This window comes from Mustela nivalis, assembly GCF_964662115.1.
Source record: "Mustela nivalis genome assembly, chromosome: 12".
In the NCBI taxonomy this organism is placed as follows: domain Eukaryota; kingdom Metazoa; phylum Chordata; class Mammalia; order Carnivora; family Mustelidae; genus Mustela; species Mustela nivalis.
Window position 1 is genome coordinate 26,751,014 of NC_139031.1, and position 15,694 is coordinate 26,766,707.

The 15,694-nt window shown below is 37.5% G+C and overlaps 1 protein-coding gene across 1 annotated transcript in view; it reads left to right on the forward strand.

Annotated features, from left to right (window-relative positions):
* SLC13A1 (solute carrier family 13 member 1) overlaps positions 1-15,694 on the forward strand; it is a 136,661-nt gene that overhangs the window by 40,792 nt on the left and 80,175 nt on the right. Inside the window, exon 2 of the mRNA XM_082692256.1 lies at positions 9,764-9,859. Coding sequence (XP_082548382.1) covers positions 9,764-9,859 — 96 coding nt within the window. The remainder of the gene's footprint in view (positions 1-9,763; positions 9,860-15,694) is intronic.

Consider the following 15,694-nt stretch of genomic DNA (forward strand, 5'->3'; position numbering starts at 1 on the left):
AGATGAAAGGAATTTATCAACATAGATCCTTGTTCAGAGTCAGAAGGGCCTTATTTACTCAGTAACTGCTTTCAAGAAGAAGTGAATGCCTACACTCCCTAGGACTAAATGTAAAGAAAAGAGAGGCTTCTCACTGCCCAAATTCCACAGATGAAAGAGAAAGAGCTTTGGCTTGTCAGACAGAGATTTCAAGGAACCTGTGGGAGCTCTGAGGAAGGAGCCAACAGATATGGTCTTTGTACTGCTCTAGGGTGTTGGTCTGGCCAGGAGGGAAGCTGTGACTGCTTAGGTTGCCTCCACATGGCCCAGGAACGGGTTCACTGGCCTTCGTTTAGATGATAGCATCAGATCAGAGCCACCACCTCCCCAAAGTGACACTCCCAAGGAATTTACCTAGTGCCTTCCTGAGTGGGAAAGATTCATGGTAGACATGGAACAATCCAATACATCCTTCTTGACACTTTTGTTTGTAGTCCAGACTGATTACATTATAGTAGCTATTATCACAAAAAAGATTCAGAGAGAATCTGTAATGTCTGAGTAATTCAGACATTAAATCGGGACACAAACTATGTTTTTAAATAAGTAAACCCCTACCTAGACTAAATGCCAGAAAAAGTAACATCTGATAATTTGCTGACAATGTCAACTCTTCAATATTTGTCTCTGTATCCTAGATTTGCAAAAATATAATACTTACATATTCCAGAGAATGGAAGTCAGGTAGTTTTGACTTTGGGTGGACATCTCAATTCCTTGAACATAACCAAATGTTTTATAAATACATGATTATCTTATTTGGTCAGTATTATTAGAAATCAAAATATTTGAAAAGCAGATTTCTAGATTACTAAAAATAAGCCTTTCAAATATCAATATATTCCCCTATTTTTACTTTTTGCCATCCTTTAGTATAATTGCCCTTTGTTGTCACCAGTTGTAAAGATGATTATTTTCCCTGTCCCTCCGTGCAGGCTCCCCTTGACCCTTTATTTCTCTAAATCTCTTATCCAACCTGTCTTCTGGTTTAATAGATTCCACCCCCTTCAAGTTTAGATACTTAGTCTTGGTCCTCTTTTCCATTTCCACTGTTGGTGTCAAAGTTCATGTGTGACCTGAACTACTGCAAAATGCTTTAAATTCTTCTCATGGTTGCCTGCTTCTAACTCTATTGTCATTAACTCTATTGTCAGGTAGATGGCTATCTGCCTTGACAAAGCAGCACCTTGGGGCCAGGCTTGGTGTGCTTGGAGCATTTCCAACATTTTACAATCAGCCTTCCCAAGGTTAATCCCAGAAATCTACTTTTCTCTGGCTTCTTGGTAGCAAGAACACAGATATGAGACCTGGCTCCTTTACTTAGGTTTATCCATGCAACACTTGGATTCTGAAATGTATAAATGGAGAAAGGAAGTGCTACATATATTTCATTTTGCTGGCAATTGTGGCAGGAAGTCTGGTTCTGGAAACAGAGTCACTGTAGCATTCAGTGGCAACAGCATCTCAGATGGCCATGTCTGATGGAGCCAGTCCTGCACGTGATTTGGGGTGTCATTCTTCAAAGTAGTCTAGAGTCTAGTTCTTTAGTTCTCCCAGAGCTTCCATGAATCACCCCAGTATTCTTTCAATAAAGTCCACTCTTTTTCTTACCCCTTATAAGCCTAGAGTAATCTTTCTGAAAGGCAAACCCAATCATTGCACTCCCCTACAGCCTACAGAATGAAGTCCAGATTCTTTACCTTGGAATTCCAGGTTCACCACCGTTTAGGTTCCACCAGCTTTTCCAGCCTCTTATCCTGCCGTTCTCCCCACACAGACACTGATCCAGGCACATCAAACAATATACAAGATCCCCTGCATGGCATTGTTTTTAGGGCTATACCCTTTGATTGGAATGTTCCTAATCCCACTTCTGTCTGTCCAGTAAACACCACTCTTCTCCTTCATGTCTTAATTCACCGGGACTTTTATTCCCTACAATCCCTTTGACAGAGTTGTGCATTTCCCTCTTTCTTTCAAGTTGTGTCCTTCGTATCTCTATTTTAATACTCATCACATTGCAGAAATTGTTTAGACATTGGCTTTACCTATCCAGGCTGTATGCCTTTCAAAGGCAAAAACTAGTTGCTATTTATCTATGTATACCCACTTCCAGCATGGTCCCTAATGCTTGATATGAGCTTTATATATCATGCATGAGTAGACCATGAATTTACCTAGTCCTTTTAATTCATCCAGCTTCACCTCTTGCACTACCTGACCCACACCCCACCTACTCCAGCCAGGGACTTTCCTAAGCATCTCTACTACTGGGGGCACCTGACATCTTTGTTGCTTTCTGCAAAATCCTTCCTCTCAATGTTCTCTGGGAAACATTTACAGTTAACAAACCTGTTCAGTTATTTCCTTTATAGTAAGCATTTCTAGCCCCTTTTCTAACCCCCCAATAGACTGAACACTCCCTCTTATGTTTTAAAATGTACCCTAGAGAGGTTTTCATCAGAGTCTCTAAAATACTTTCTTGCCTTTATTCACAAATCTGTTTCTCTTTACTATGCTGTAAGCTTTTGGAGGATAGGGACCACATCTTCTTAATCTTCATATCCCAGATGCTGAACAAAACACCTGGTAAATGAAAGAAGCTTAATAAAACTTTGACAAATTCCTTGAATGTTGTTACCATGTATTTTCTAGTGAAAGATGTATTTTGGCCTTTCTTTTTCTTGGTCTTCCATCTCTTTCTTTTCTCTTGTCTTTCCCCTATGTACTCTTTTACTAAAAAGTTATGTTTCCAAAGAAAGTGGGATTTAAGATTTAGTTTTAGAGGATGGATGGATGGATGGATGGATGGATGGATGGATGGATATATGGATGGAAACATAGATACATAGATAGGTGGACAGATAGATTGACACATAGATAGAATAACATAATAGACAAAAAATATTATTTTAAAAATTACAAGACACTGAAAGTTAACGACTGGTGAAATTAAAACCAGCAGTTGATAAATGAGAAAATTCAAATATTAAAATTTTAAAAGTACAAGACCCTATCCTAACTGATCCTGAAACCTGTGGCCAAAATTGTCAATCTTAAATGCTCATCTGTTTAAGTTCTTTTTATGCTTTAAATCTTCCAGTGACCCAAATCTTAGCAAAACCTATAGGAGTTTAAGTATAAGGAGTTTAAGTGCCTCTCTTCAAACCTGGGGAGCTGATAAGGGGATGTTTCTTTTCAATCAAAAGTAGCAAGCACTCACAGTTTTCGTTGCAAAGTGTGTCCTAGAGGCAGGATGTGTGGGATTTGGCTGGAGGTCCTCGGGCATGGAATGTGCAAAGGGAAGAGGCACGGTTGGTAGAGATGGAGACAAGCAATCCTCGTAGCCACACATGGAGAATGAGAGAAGGTATGGGTGAAATGCAGCCACAAAAAGCTAGGTGGGAAGGAACCAGAACTATGTGGTGAATGGGGATCTACTTAGTCATTGGAAAATTCAAGATTGGTGAAAGGGAAAAAAGTTAAGGCCCACTACCACTTGCAGACTTCCAGTGGCCCTCAGAGGAGTTCCAGTACCCCCTACGGCAAGTGGGGAACTAAGAGAGAGCGTGCAGTCATTTTTTGTTAGAAGACAGTTAATGTCTTACCCACAGATCAAATGAACTAAAGAATGCCACCAGTGGAAAGAGAAAGGTAAAAAAATGCATTAGAAATGACAAAGCAAATAACACATGTTAGATGAAATAAAAGCAACAGAAATTCAATCAACAGACACAGATTAAAAAAACAAACATGTTTTAAAAAGTTTTAAATTGACTTGACCGTTTACTGATCTCTCCTCCCTTCCCGTCCTGTGCCAAAGCAGTTGATTTGTGTAGCAGCCATTTCCTTGGGCTGATGAGTTGTCTACTGTGGGTCCTTTTAGCAGAAGCAACACTAACAGGCACCAGAGCTCACTGCCAGGTGCCCTCAGCGGGGCTGCACACAGGGTGAGGGTCAGAGGGCCTTGTAGCAAACCACCATTGCCGGGCTTGTTGGGTTCCAATTTCTACAGTGGTGTTTTTGCAGAAACAAAGACAGCCCCCAAAGAGTTCATTTGGGCATCTGCTAAGATTTCAGTCTAAAATCAGTCAAGGTAAATGATTCTATAGCTGGGATTTCAATTTATTTTCTCCCTTATCTCCCCCTTCCTTCTTTCTCTTTTTGATCTTTCCTCTCTCTAAAGCTGCTGGTGAGATGGTGATTTCATAGATCACCTCATTCAGATTCTCCCACAGGGGCCAGTTTCAAAGCACTGACCCTGATCTATAATCAAATTCACTGTCTGAGTCTGTCTCCTTGAAGTAGCAGAATCCTGCTGATACTATAGTAAATACTGCCCCTCTGGAAGGGAACATTGTGTTTTAGGTCCTGAATTGTCCCATAGAAGTTGTCAGAATGGCAAACATTGGGCAAGATCAGCACTGAAAACTTTTCCCTAAGAAAAAGTAGATTATTTTGTTACTCTTCACTCTTGTTCTTAGCCAAAAGGCTGAAAAGTGACTGTTACTCGTAATGCATATTATTTATACACTAAATGTATATTATTTGTCAGTAAGGAATGGACATAGGATATACTGTCAGACTATTTGTATCTTACATTATGATGAGATGTTAAATTACAGTGGGATGGAGGGTGACGAAAGCATTATGTTAGCATGACCACGGTTTGAGTCAGCTTTTATCCATTAAGCTCAGTTGCTCATCTTGGATATAAGGATTTGAACTAGAAGACTCAATTGTCCCAACTTCAGTTTGGCTTCTGTATGTTTAACTGCTGGAATAACAAATGCATCTAGTGCATTCCCAAGCATAACTCATGGTAAGCTCATTTTATATTCCCCAGATTGCTTAGCAACAATATACAATAAACTGTGCTTCTCTTGGGATACAAGGATGACATTGACCTCTCGATTAGACCTGACTTTGACATTCTTTCTTACTTAATGGTGACAGTTTTTTCTCTGAGTCATCCACACTCTGGGATATGTGGCTAGCTAGGTGTAGATCTATCCTAAGGGTCATAGGACAGAGTTTTTAGTTGGAAGAACTATAAACAGGATTATATTCATGCTTTCAATTCTCTTAGTAGCATACTGAATCAGTTGTCCACATTTAAATATCAGGAAATTTCACATAAAGGTTTATGTTACTGAAGTGTTTTGTTTTGTTTTTTTTTTTAATCAGAGAAATCTGATAGCCTGGGACCTGTAGCATTTTATGCGCACAAAGTGGCCCTGAGGATGGCTGCCTCCTCCAGCGGGCCATCTATTTTTGATTTTACCAAAGTTCTCTGCTTGCTCTTCCCTCTCATATTTGACGGTCTTGAACCCAAAGGCATTTGAGTTGGCGGTCCCGGATTAAGGGAAGGACACTCTCTTTTATTAAAGTAATTCCTCCTCTGTGATGTAGGAGGCGTGAATTTCCCGGTTACTCTCACCACAACTGCATTTTATTTTCTTAATGAGATGAAGCTCTGTGGCCAGTGAATCAGCAAGTCTGTCAGAATCCTAAGTAAAATCTCTCTCTAACAGAGACCATCTTGGCACTCCCAACTATTTTTTGACGCTCAAAAATAGATTGTTTAAAATTCTTAGTGAAATTTTTAGTTAATCTTAAGATTCTGTGAGCTCTCAGGATTTCTAAAATCTTCTTTATCACAAAGGAATCTACTCAGGTCAATCTCCATTCCTTGTGTCACATCATTTATTCCCTTTGACCAGAACCCTCTCCCCAGACCCTGCAAGGATCCTAAATCTTTGTTTTTAGACTCCACTTAACTCTCAGTTTATGCCATGGTTAAGGGTACCACATGATGCAATTTTCCTGGGACTTCTCCAGAGCAGCATTCTTTTTATTCTCAAAAGTGTCCAGATTTGAGCAATAAAATTGATAGCTACCCCAGCTACCTCAATCCATAATATCTGTGTTGGTGATTATTGTAACACAGAATGGTCCATGTCTAGGATTTAACAATTATAATTTTCTTATTTAATAGTAGTCTTCTCTGAGTGTGAAGAGTTATTTTTATCAACATCAAATTGAATGGACATTGCTAACTACCTACCTCCCATAGAAGGCAAATTTCTTTCTAATAACAATAATTTACCTCATATTTGTTTAGTTCGTCACTTCTCAGAATGTACTTTGGGGACTCCTGTGAGTCTACAAAATTATTTTCATAATCAAACAAAGACATTATTTGCATTTTCTTCTCTCACCAATATACAGTGGCATTTTCCAGAGGCAACATGATATGATATGGCAATAGATCGAATGCGGAGTCCAACTGTTTTCAGTCTCTAAAGAGGTTTGCAAAAATGTGAGACAATACCATTATTTTCATAGTTTTTTTAAAGAGAAAATTTAGGCTTCTTTTTTTTTTTTTTTGAAGATTTTTTTATTTATTTGACAGACAAACAGAGATCACAAGTACGCAGAGAGGCAGGGAGAGAGTGATGGGGAAGCAGGCTCCCCGCCAAGCAGAGAGCCTGATGCAGAGCTCAATCCCAGGACCCTGGGATAATGACCTGAGCTGAAGGCAGAGGCTTTAACCCACTGAGCCACCCAGACACCCCTGAAATTTAGGCTTCTTAAAATATATATTGATGTTGGCCCTAATGGGATTTTTGTTTTGGGTTTTAAACAAATTGCTAAACATTAAAATTTTTCTCAGCATGTCTCAGTTTTATTTTCTAATGGCATATGAAAAAATGTTTAGGTAAAAGTATAGAGGAGCTCTGAGACTGAATGTTTGAGAACTGCTGACAAAGTGCTTTTGTACTTTTCAAACAATTTCACATTTATTAAGTAATTTTGAGTCATTTTGTCTTTTCTTAAATTAAGATGTGATTTCACATGCTGTAATATTCACTCTTAAAGTGTGCAATTCAGTGGTTTTTCGTATATTCACAAGTTGTGCAATTATCACCACTATCTGATTTCAGCATATTTTCATAACCAAAAGAGAAACCCCAGACCCATTCATAATTAATCCCAATTCTCTCCTTCCCCCGGCCCCTGGCAACCAGTTATCTACTTTCTGTTTCTATGAATTTGCCTATCCTAGGCATTTAATCTATATGTCACGGTGTAATGTGTAGCTTTTTATGTCTAGCTTCTTTTATTTAGCATGTTATCCAGCTTTATCCATGTTGTAGCATGTATCAGGATTTCATTCTATTTTATGGCTTAATAATATTCCATTTTATGGATATACCAATTTTGTTTATCCATTCATCATTTGGTGGACATTTAGAATGTCTCCACTTTTTAAAAATCCTGTAAAAAAAAAAATGCTTTTGTAAACATTCATATACGAGTTTTTATGTGCAGACATGTTTTTGTTTCACTAGGGTATATACCTCAATGTGGAATTGGTAAGTCATATGACAAATCCATGTTTAAAATCTGAGGAACTTCCAAACTGTTTTTCAAAGCTGTTGCACAATTTTACATTCACACCAATCATGTATAGTTCCTCTATATCCTTGCCAACATTTGTTATTATCTGCCTTTTTAAATTGTAGACACCCTAGTGAGTTTGAAGTAATATTCCAATTTGGTTTGATTTGCATTTCTTTGGTGCCCAGTAATCCTGAACAACTTTTCATATGCATATTGGCCATTTATGTATCTTCTTTATAGATATGTCTATTGAAATCTCTTGCCCTCCAAATTATATTATTTGTGTTTTTATTATGGAATTGTAATTAAAAAAATATTCTAGGTAATACACCCTTATCAGATATATGATTTTTAAATGTTTTCTCTCATTTTGTGGGCTGTGTTTTCACTTTCTTGATAGTGTCTTTGGAACACAGAATTTTTAATTTTGATGAAATCCAGTTTGTCTAGTTTTTCTTTGGTTACTTGTGGTTTTGATATCAAGTCTAAAGAAAACAATGCCAGATGTGTTGGTGAAAAGATACAAATTTCCAGTTATAAAACAAATAAGCCATGAGCATATTATGCATTGCATTGTGACTATAGTTAATAATACTATATTGTACATTTAAAAGTTACTAAGAGAATAGTTCTTAAAAGTTCTCATCACAAGGAAGAAAAAAATTGTAACTATGTGTGGTATTGGATTTTAACTAGACTCCTAGTGCTATTTCTCAACAGATACAAATATTCTAAACCATTATGCTGTACACCTGAAGCTAACATAATAAGTCCATTACATCTCAATTAAAAGAATAAACTAAATAAAGCCAACAACAACACCACAATCGAATGAATGAGAAAATGAATGAAAATAAATAAACCAATGCCAAATCTAAGGTCGTAAATTTTTAAGTCAACGTTTCTTCTAAGAGTTTTATAGTTTTAGCTCTTACATTTAGTTCTTTGATCTATTTTAAATTAATTTTTGTATATAGTGTGAGGCAGGGGTGCAACTTCATTTTTTTGCATATAGATATACAGTTGTCCCAGCACTTACTGAAATGACTCTTCTTTCCCCATTGAATTATCATCCTCGCCTTCATCAAAGTACTTTTACCTCAATTTGTATTACTTCTAAGTCAGTCTTAACTAATTGTGCCTTTCACTCAAGTTCAAAGTGTACACTCCCTGACAGAGCACTGGCTGCCAGATAATTAGTGAAAACATGTGACAATGAAGTGAATCCTGAGAGACAGTTTACTCAATGTCTATGAAACATCTTCCAGGATGAGTGAGCACAGAAAGCTGCTGGGTCTATGAAAAGATGAATGTAAAATCCTCTTGGTGTTTCCTTTATACTATATAGATTGGGTTTCTTGAAGTTCTATATAGCAGTAGGTTTGCTCAAAGCTGTTTTAGGTAGCAAATCTCTTGGCTAATTTTTTGGATTGACTTTGCATAGTTTCTTTGATATAGTTAATAGGGTTTTTTTTTTTTTATTTCACTTTTAGGAGAAGCAGCATCAAAAGTTAAAATCTGTAAAATTTTCTAGAAAGTTTTGAGAATTCTACATTTTTGAAAGAAAAAATTTTACATCCATACTGAAAAGAAATTTTTTGACTATAAGTCAGTTCTAGAAATATAGAATGTAAGACCTGTGAGTTCATATAAATCCTTGATTTTTAAAGGCAGAATAATAAAGCCTACAAAGCAAATTTATTTATTTGGGGAATGTCTACAGAGAAGTAATAAGGCAATCATGAAAGATGGTAGGAGACTATAGCAAAGGTCTTGAAGGAGTTGGAAAATGGAAGGAACTTTAAAACTAGCAGTAATAATCTGGATACAATACATATTTATAGAATCTATCTACTTAGTAAACAACTGGAGTGCTTCTCCCAGTGTAAAAGAGTTGACCTATCAGCCATCATAATAATACATTAACTAAACTAACAGAAATAGGTGGCAAGGTTAAGATGAAAAGAGTTACCGTGAGGCTGGCAGACTAAGGGAGTATCACAGTAAGAGATGAAAATCAAGTAATTGTTTTCTAAGAAAGTATGGGATGAGAGAATAGCAGAGAATTGCCTTGAATGTTTTAGATATGGAGAGAGTCTTGAGGTTGAGAGTGATTAAATTGGCCACTGACAGACAAATTTTATACATGGCCAACTCTTAAAATAATGCTCTAAGTTGAATAAAAATCAGATACAGAGAATATGGGTTTTGGATAGAGGATACCCTTTCCCCTCTGGCAACCACCAGTTTATTCTCCATATTGATGAGCCTGTTTCTATTCCTTGTTTGTTTGTTCATTTGTTTTGTTTTCTTTTAGATTCTACATGTAAGTGAAATAACATGGTATTTGTCTTTTTCTGACTTATTTCACTTACCATCGTACCCTCCAGATTCCTCCATGTTGTTGCAAATGGTAAGATCTCATTCTTTTTTCATGGTTGAGTAATAGTCCATTGTAAATATATGTATATGTATATATGGTATATATATATGTATGTGTGTATATATATATACACACATACACATACCACACCTTCCTTATTCACTCATCTGTCAATGAAAATTTAGATTGCTGCCATATGTTGATTATTGTAAATAATGCTATAATAAACATGGGGTACATACTATCTTTTCAAATTAGTGTTCACATTTTCTTTGGGTAAATAACAAGTAGTAGAATTACTGGATTATATAGTATTTCTATTTTTAACTTTTTGAGGTACCTGCTCGGGTCTTTATAATTTCAGGTGATGCCTCCTTCCCCTGAGGGGAAGGTCTGAGATCCATTCACTCTCTTAACCTCGGTCCTTCCCATTCCTGACCCTCTCCTTCTCCAGGGTCCTCTGCCAAGATCCCCAGGTGGCTGATGGTGAGCCTGGGAGATAACATCCTGATAAGAGAAAAGAGAGGAAGGAGTAGCCAAGAGGAAAAATGCTAGTGGTTTCTAACACTGCTTATTTTGTACTAATTCCACATAGGATCTCCTGGAGTTTATAGAATCATATACATTCACACATATTTAATACTGATAACATTTCTTTTCTAGAAAATATGAACATTTCTAATATTTGAGTAATTAGATGGATAGTCCTTCTTTCTTTGAAGAAAACCATGATATAATAAGAATAATTACTAATACTTCTTATCCAGACAAAAGCATATTTCAAAGTATAGAGGAAGAACTGTTTAGTGAAGCTGAGAGTAATTTATGCCTTAGAAAAAATGGTTTATGTCCTTTTTGGCATTTATGCTAGCCAAGGAGTAGAGGGTAGACATAATGAGATGTGTAACAGAAACTTCTGGAAAGGTAGATTTCAAAATACTTTAAAGAACTGTGGATTTGTGCTTAAAGATAGGAGACAGGACAATACCATCCTGATGGCCAACAAGGCAAAAGACGTTGCTATTAAGTGTACACCAGTTAGTGAGATGTCAGTCTTGGGCGAGGTTCTAGATGGACTGTGTCCATTACTAGAAGTACATGTCTACTAAAAGAAGACAGTTCAGTTGACCTGAGTAAATGAGTATCCAAGAGCTGCTTTCTAATGCAAGAATGTCAACTTAGTATCTGGAGAAAGTAATCTGTTGAATATACTATCGATAATTTTAGATAAAAATATGGAGGGTACTGTCATTAAATATGCATATAGCATGTATGTGATGAATGACAGAAATCATGGCAAATCAAAACGTGTAAAAAATCTAACAAGACAGAAATTCATAGGGAAAATTTTCCATATTTTTTAGTGTGACAACATAGGGGTTCCTAAGCTATAGCTCATTGAAAAGTATCTTGAACATTCATTGGATAGTAAGCTCAACATGTTTCAGCAATGAAATAGGGCAATGCAAAACAAACTCTGCAGGTCAGCTTGCATTTCTGTAAGAACCACATGAGAACTGCTCCTCTCTGCCCAACAGCGTCTGCAGTAGAGCTGCAGGTAATAGAGTTCAGTACCTCTGTCGGTCAGGGAGAGAGAAAAAACTAGTCCATGTTTTAATCTGAGATGAGTGCCCAGGATAGTGGAAAGACTTAAAGTTTGAGTCCTGAGGAACAGTAGAAGCAAATGGACAAAGGAAGACTTCAGAAATATAAAGGCTGTCATTTGCAAGAGTAGCAGATTTCCACCTCCCCAACTCCAGCCCAACAATCCCAAAAAGCAAATTTAAAAAGTAGATGAAAGGTACAGGAAGACAGATTTTGGCTTAATCTCAGGGAAAGCTCAGGGGGAAAAAATCCAACAGAGAAGTGAGGGGTTATTTAAATCTGGAATGAGCGATGACTTATCCATGGTTAGAGCCCCTCAAGAAGGGGTTAGGGGTGCCTGGCTGGCTCAGTCAGAAGAGCTTGTGACTCTTGCTCTCAGGGTTGTGAGTTTGAGCCCCACGTTGGACATAGAGATTACATACATACATACGTAAATTAGGAAAAAAAGAGAAAGGGCTAAAAAACCAAACAAATAGTGTTTTCAGCACTAATGTATCACAGGGGCCTAAACAACTTTCCCAAACCAGAGATACTGTGAGGAAAACCACATTAGGTCAAGACTCCTGCTGTAAGAATTTCTAATTAGTTATTTTAGGGATTATGAACATGGAGATTGCTGTGAAAGATAACAGAGCCTTAGAATCAGTTCCCCTCCCACAGCTCGTGTCTTATGCTCTAAGCCATGAGAAGTTCTTGGTCACGTGCATGGCATCTTCCCCATTTGATGGTTAGCTCTCTTGTGGAGGTACCGTATCTTATTCGCATCAATGCCTCACTTAGAAGGATCCATTTTATTAGCCTCATTTCTTTTAAAATCTTCCAGAATTTAAACTACTCACCACTGCCATTTTATATCATGTTTATCCAGGCCAAAAGTATAAATTAAGCTGTGTCCTCATGGTCTGTAAATTAATATAGTTTAACTGCACAATCATATAAATCAAGAAGAAAATACTGTTCTGAAAATGTACCCCTGTGAATCAGTAGTTGAAGAAAACGGATGAAAATGTAAGCATAAATAACTTGTCAGAATAAATGTTGGTATGTTTTTTTATAAGGTATTAAGTTGTCACAAGGCACACATTAACTTCTTATAAACAATGAATTTCCTCTATAAGCCACCATTTCGAACCAAAAGCTGCCAAACCCAAATAATAAAAGCCATGTGGTGAAGAACAGAGCATGCTGTAGCTATGCCAACAGAAAATTACTGCAAGAGGGCAGTCTGGCTAACTTCCTGTGTTCGTGTTAATGACATATTGTGAAATATTCTACACTTAGGTACAAAATAACTTCCAAGGAAGATGGGTCAGCTTGACAGTAAGCTGGATTATGTCAATGCCACTTACTACACTTAAAATGAATCACTGTTAGGAACTATATGAACCCTTTCTCTCTTCACTGTCATCAAGGACAGGAGATGTTCCAAGCTCAAATGGGCAATATTTTTGGTGGTGAAATGGCAGGAGAAATACCAATGTTTTTTTCTGAGAGAGAAAAAACAGACATAATGGCTATAAGCCATAGTGAATCCATAGCAGAACTGAGATTACGAGGGCAAAATTTTTACCTCCCTGGTTTCTTTAAAGTGATCTCGGTGACAATGCCCCAAAGCAGTTTCTCTGACTGCCTGCTTTGAACCATATGAAATCCTGACTTTACAAAAGGACTGAACCCTGGGATCAGCTGGGATCATGTGGTCTGTTTCTGTGGCTCCTCAGCTTCCATTGCTGGGATTCCTATAATCAATCAAAAGCAATCATCTCTTTAACTAGAACTCCTTAAACTCTGGTCCGCTCTTCCATCCAGACCCTAGTAATACCTGCTGCCTCCAGGAGTCCTGGGTTCACGTCTGAATACCCTATGGGTCATCAGGAAGATGACAACACTGTCTCGTATGCAGATGGCTGGAACATGACTGTTAACGTAAGGTGGTTGGGCAGGGGAGCGAGAGATGGGCAGGGAGCAGAAGTAAACAGAGTTCTAGACAATTCACCTTTCTTTTCTAATGGTACGCCAAGTATTCCAGAATGTCCTTTCTCCTCTTCGTATCTTCTCCACATTTCCTCTTTCTCCCTCTACTCTCAAATGTGTCTCTTTCATCTCCCAGAGAGCCCAAGATAAAGATACGGTCAGCCTCCGCCAAAAGGAAACATTCCTCCCACCCCAGTCGAGGGTGTGACCAGTTGTGTCTGGGCTGTAGGTCCCCTTTTGGAATGTGCTTTGCTTCTCAGTTTGTGGGAGTTCAGGTCCTCCCCTCATATGACACAGTTCAATCTTCCCTGTTCAGTCAGCCGTTTACTTCAGGGCATTAGAGGAATGATTACTGAAGTTGTGGTTAATAATCAGTGGACGAATTTAGGTGTTTAGGAATTGTGGAGGAACATAGAATCTCCAGAGAAGATTTTCCTTCCCTCATAATCACTTAATCCTTTATATAAGGAAACAAAATTTAAACCTGATAACAGTTCATTGGTGTGGGCCTGGAAATTTTACTATATACATCGTCTGTATGTTTCACTTTCATCAAGAGAACTCATCTTAAAGAATGGAAAAGTGGGCCAGAGGAAATAAAAAATATTGAAAATTACTGAGGAAACTTACCACTAGTGCTAGTTAGGAGGGAAAAAAATTATTTGAGTTTTCATAGTGTCTAACAAGATTTGGGGGCATAGCTCCCATTCAGCACTCAGAGAGTAAACCCTTCACAGTGCAATGTCTAGAAGTTATGGAATTCATAACGTAACCAGAATATATAAATGGAGATGCAGCATGAATGAGTGTCAGAATTAGGGACTTGTCGAAGCTTAGAAACAAATGAATGTGTGGAGAAAAATCTGACCTCTAGTGTTTGACCCGGTGGTCTCAACAATAGTAATTGACTAAAATGCCATGCCCTTTCGACTCAAAAAATTCAAAAATACAAATAAAAATAGGAACACACAGTAAAAAGCATTCCAACTTTTTATCCTAGTCAAAGTATATACTGAATATACACACTTTCTTATGTGAATATTTATGGGCACATTTGCAATGGAGCAAATATTCCCCCATTAAACAAGCCACATCTCTCTGCAAACCTAATACTCTATTGAAGAACAGCTCTTATTTTTTTTCAAATTTAAATTCTTTTAGCCAATACATAGTACATCATCAGTTCTGGATGTAGTGTTCAGTAGTTCATCAGTTCACCCAGTGCTCCTCTTATCAACCATATTCTGTATGAGCAATGAGGCTAATTGGTTCCCATTTATATGTATTTGTAGACAAGTTTAGAGAAAGGTCTCTTTTTTTTTTTTTTTTTTTTTTTAGAACTGAATATATGTACTTAGAAAATACAGGAGAAATATGTGGTCTCTGCTATAAAGCAAACTGAACCACGGATCTTGAATTGGAGAACAGAAGTGCCTATTTCTGACTTTTCTGATTCATCAGGTTGACTCCTTAATTTGGCCTTCTTACTCTATCAGTTAGAGTTATTTTTCACAGAATGTTCACTTGTCCCTAGCACCTTGTTAGGGACATAAAAGGGAGTAAATAATGTCCCCTATAGTCAGAGAGTTTGTAGTCTTACTGAAGATTTAAGATCGACGTGTATTATTAAGATTGTAATTAACGTAAGTCAGTTTACTCCAGTCTGACTGTACCTTACAAATACCAAGTCAATGATTCTTAAATATTAGTATATATGAAAACTATATAGGGAGCCAACTAAACATGAAGCCTTTTTTTGACCCAACAAGGCAGGGATTCTGTACCTTCACCCAGCACTCCAGATTAGTTGGATGCATTTGGCCCAGTGAGACTCTTGGGTAGGTGTCTGGAAAGACAGGAATTGTCAGGATGGATCTAAAGAAGGCAGCAGATTTGAGATGAGTCTACAAGTCACACTTCAAGGATGGGTGGGATTTAAATATAGAGAAAGGAAGCATATTCTTGGAAGAGGGAAAGGCCGGAAGAAAAGTACACATTTGGGAGCGAACATGGCATAAGAAAGAGATATCCAGAAAATAAGGCTGAGAGAAGCATGTGGAGAGCCACATAAAAGCTGGTTTCCACTCCCCTCATGTTGATTGTTTACGCAATTGACTTAACCTGGACAGTCTAACTTCTTTATGAAGGTACTCAGAGTACGTACAGAAGGAATCTTTCTTTTTCTTTATGCTTATGCTTGGACCCAAATTTCATATTATGTTCAATCATAAGGCTCAAGGAACATAAAAAAGCAAACCCTAGAGCTTCAATTTCTAAGCCAACCAA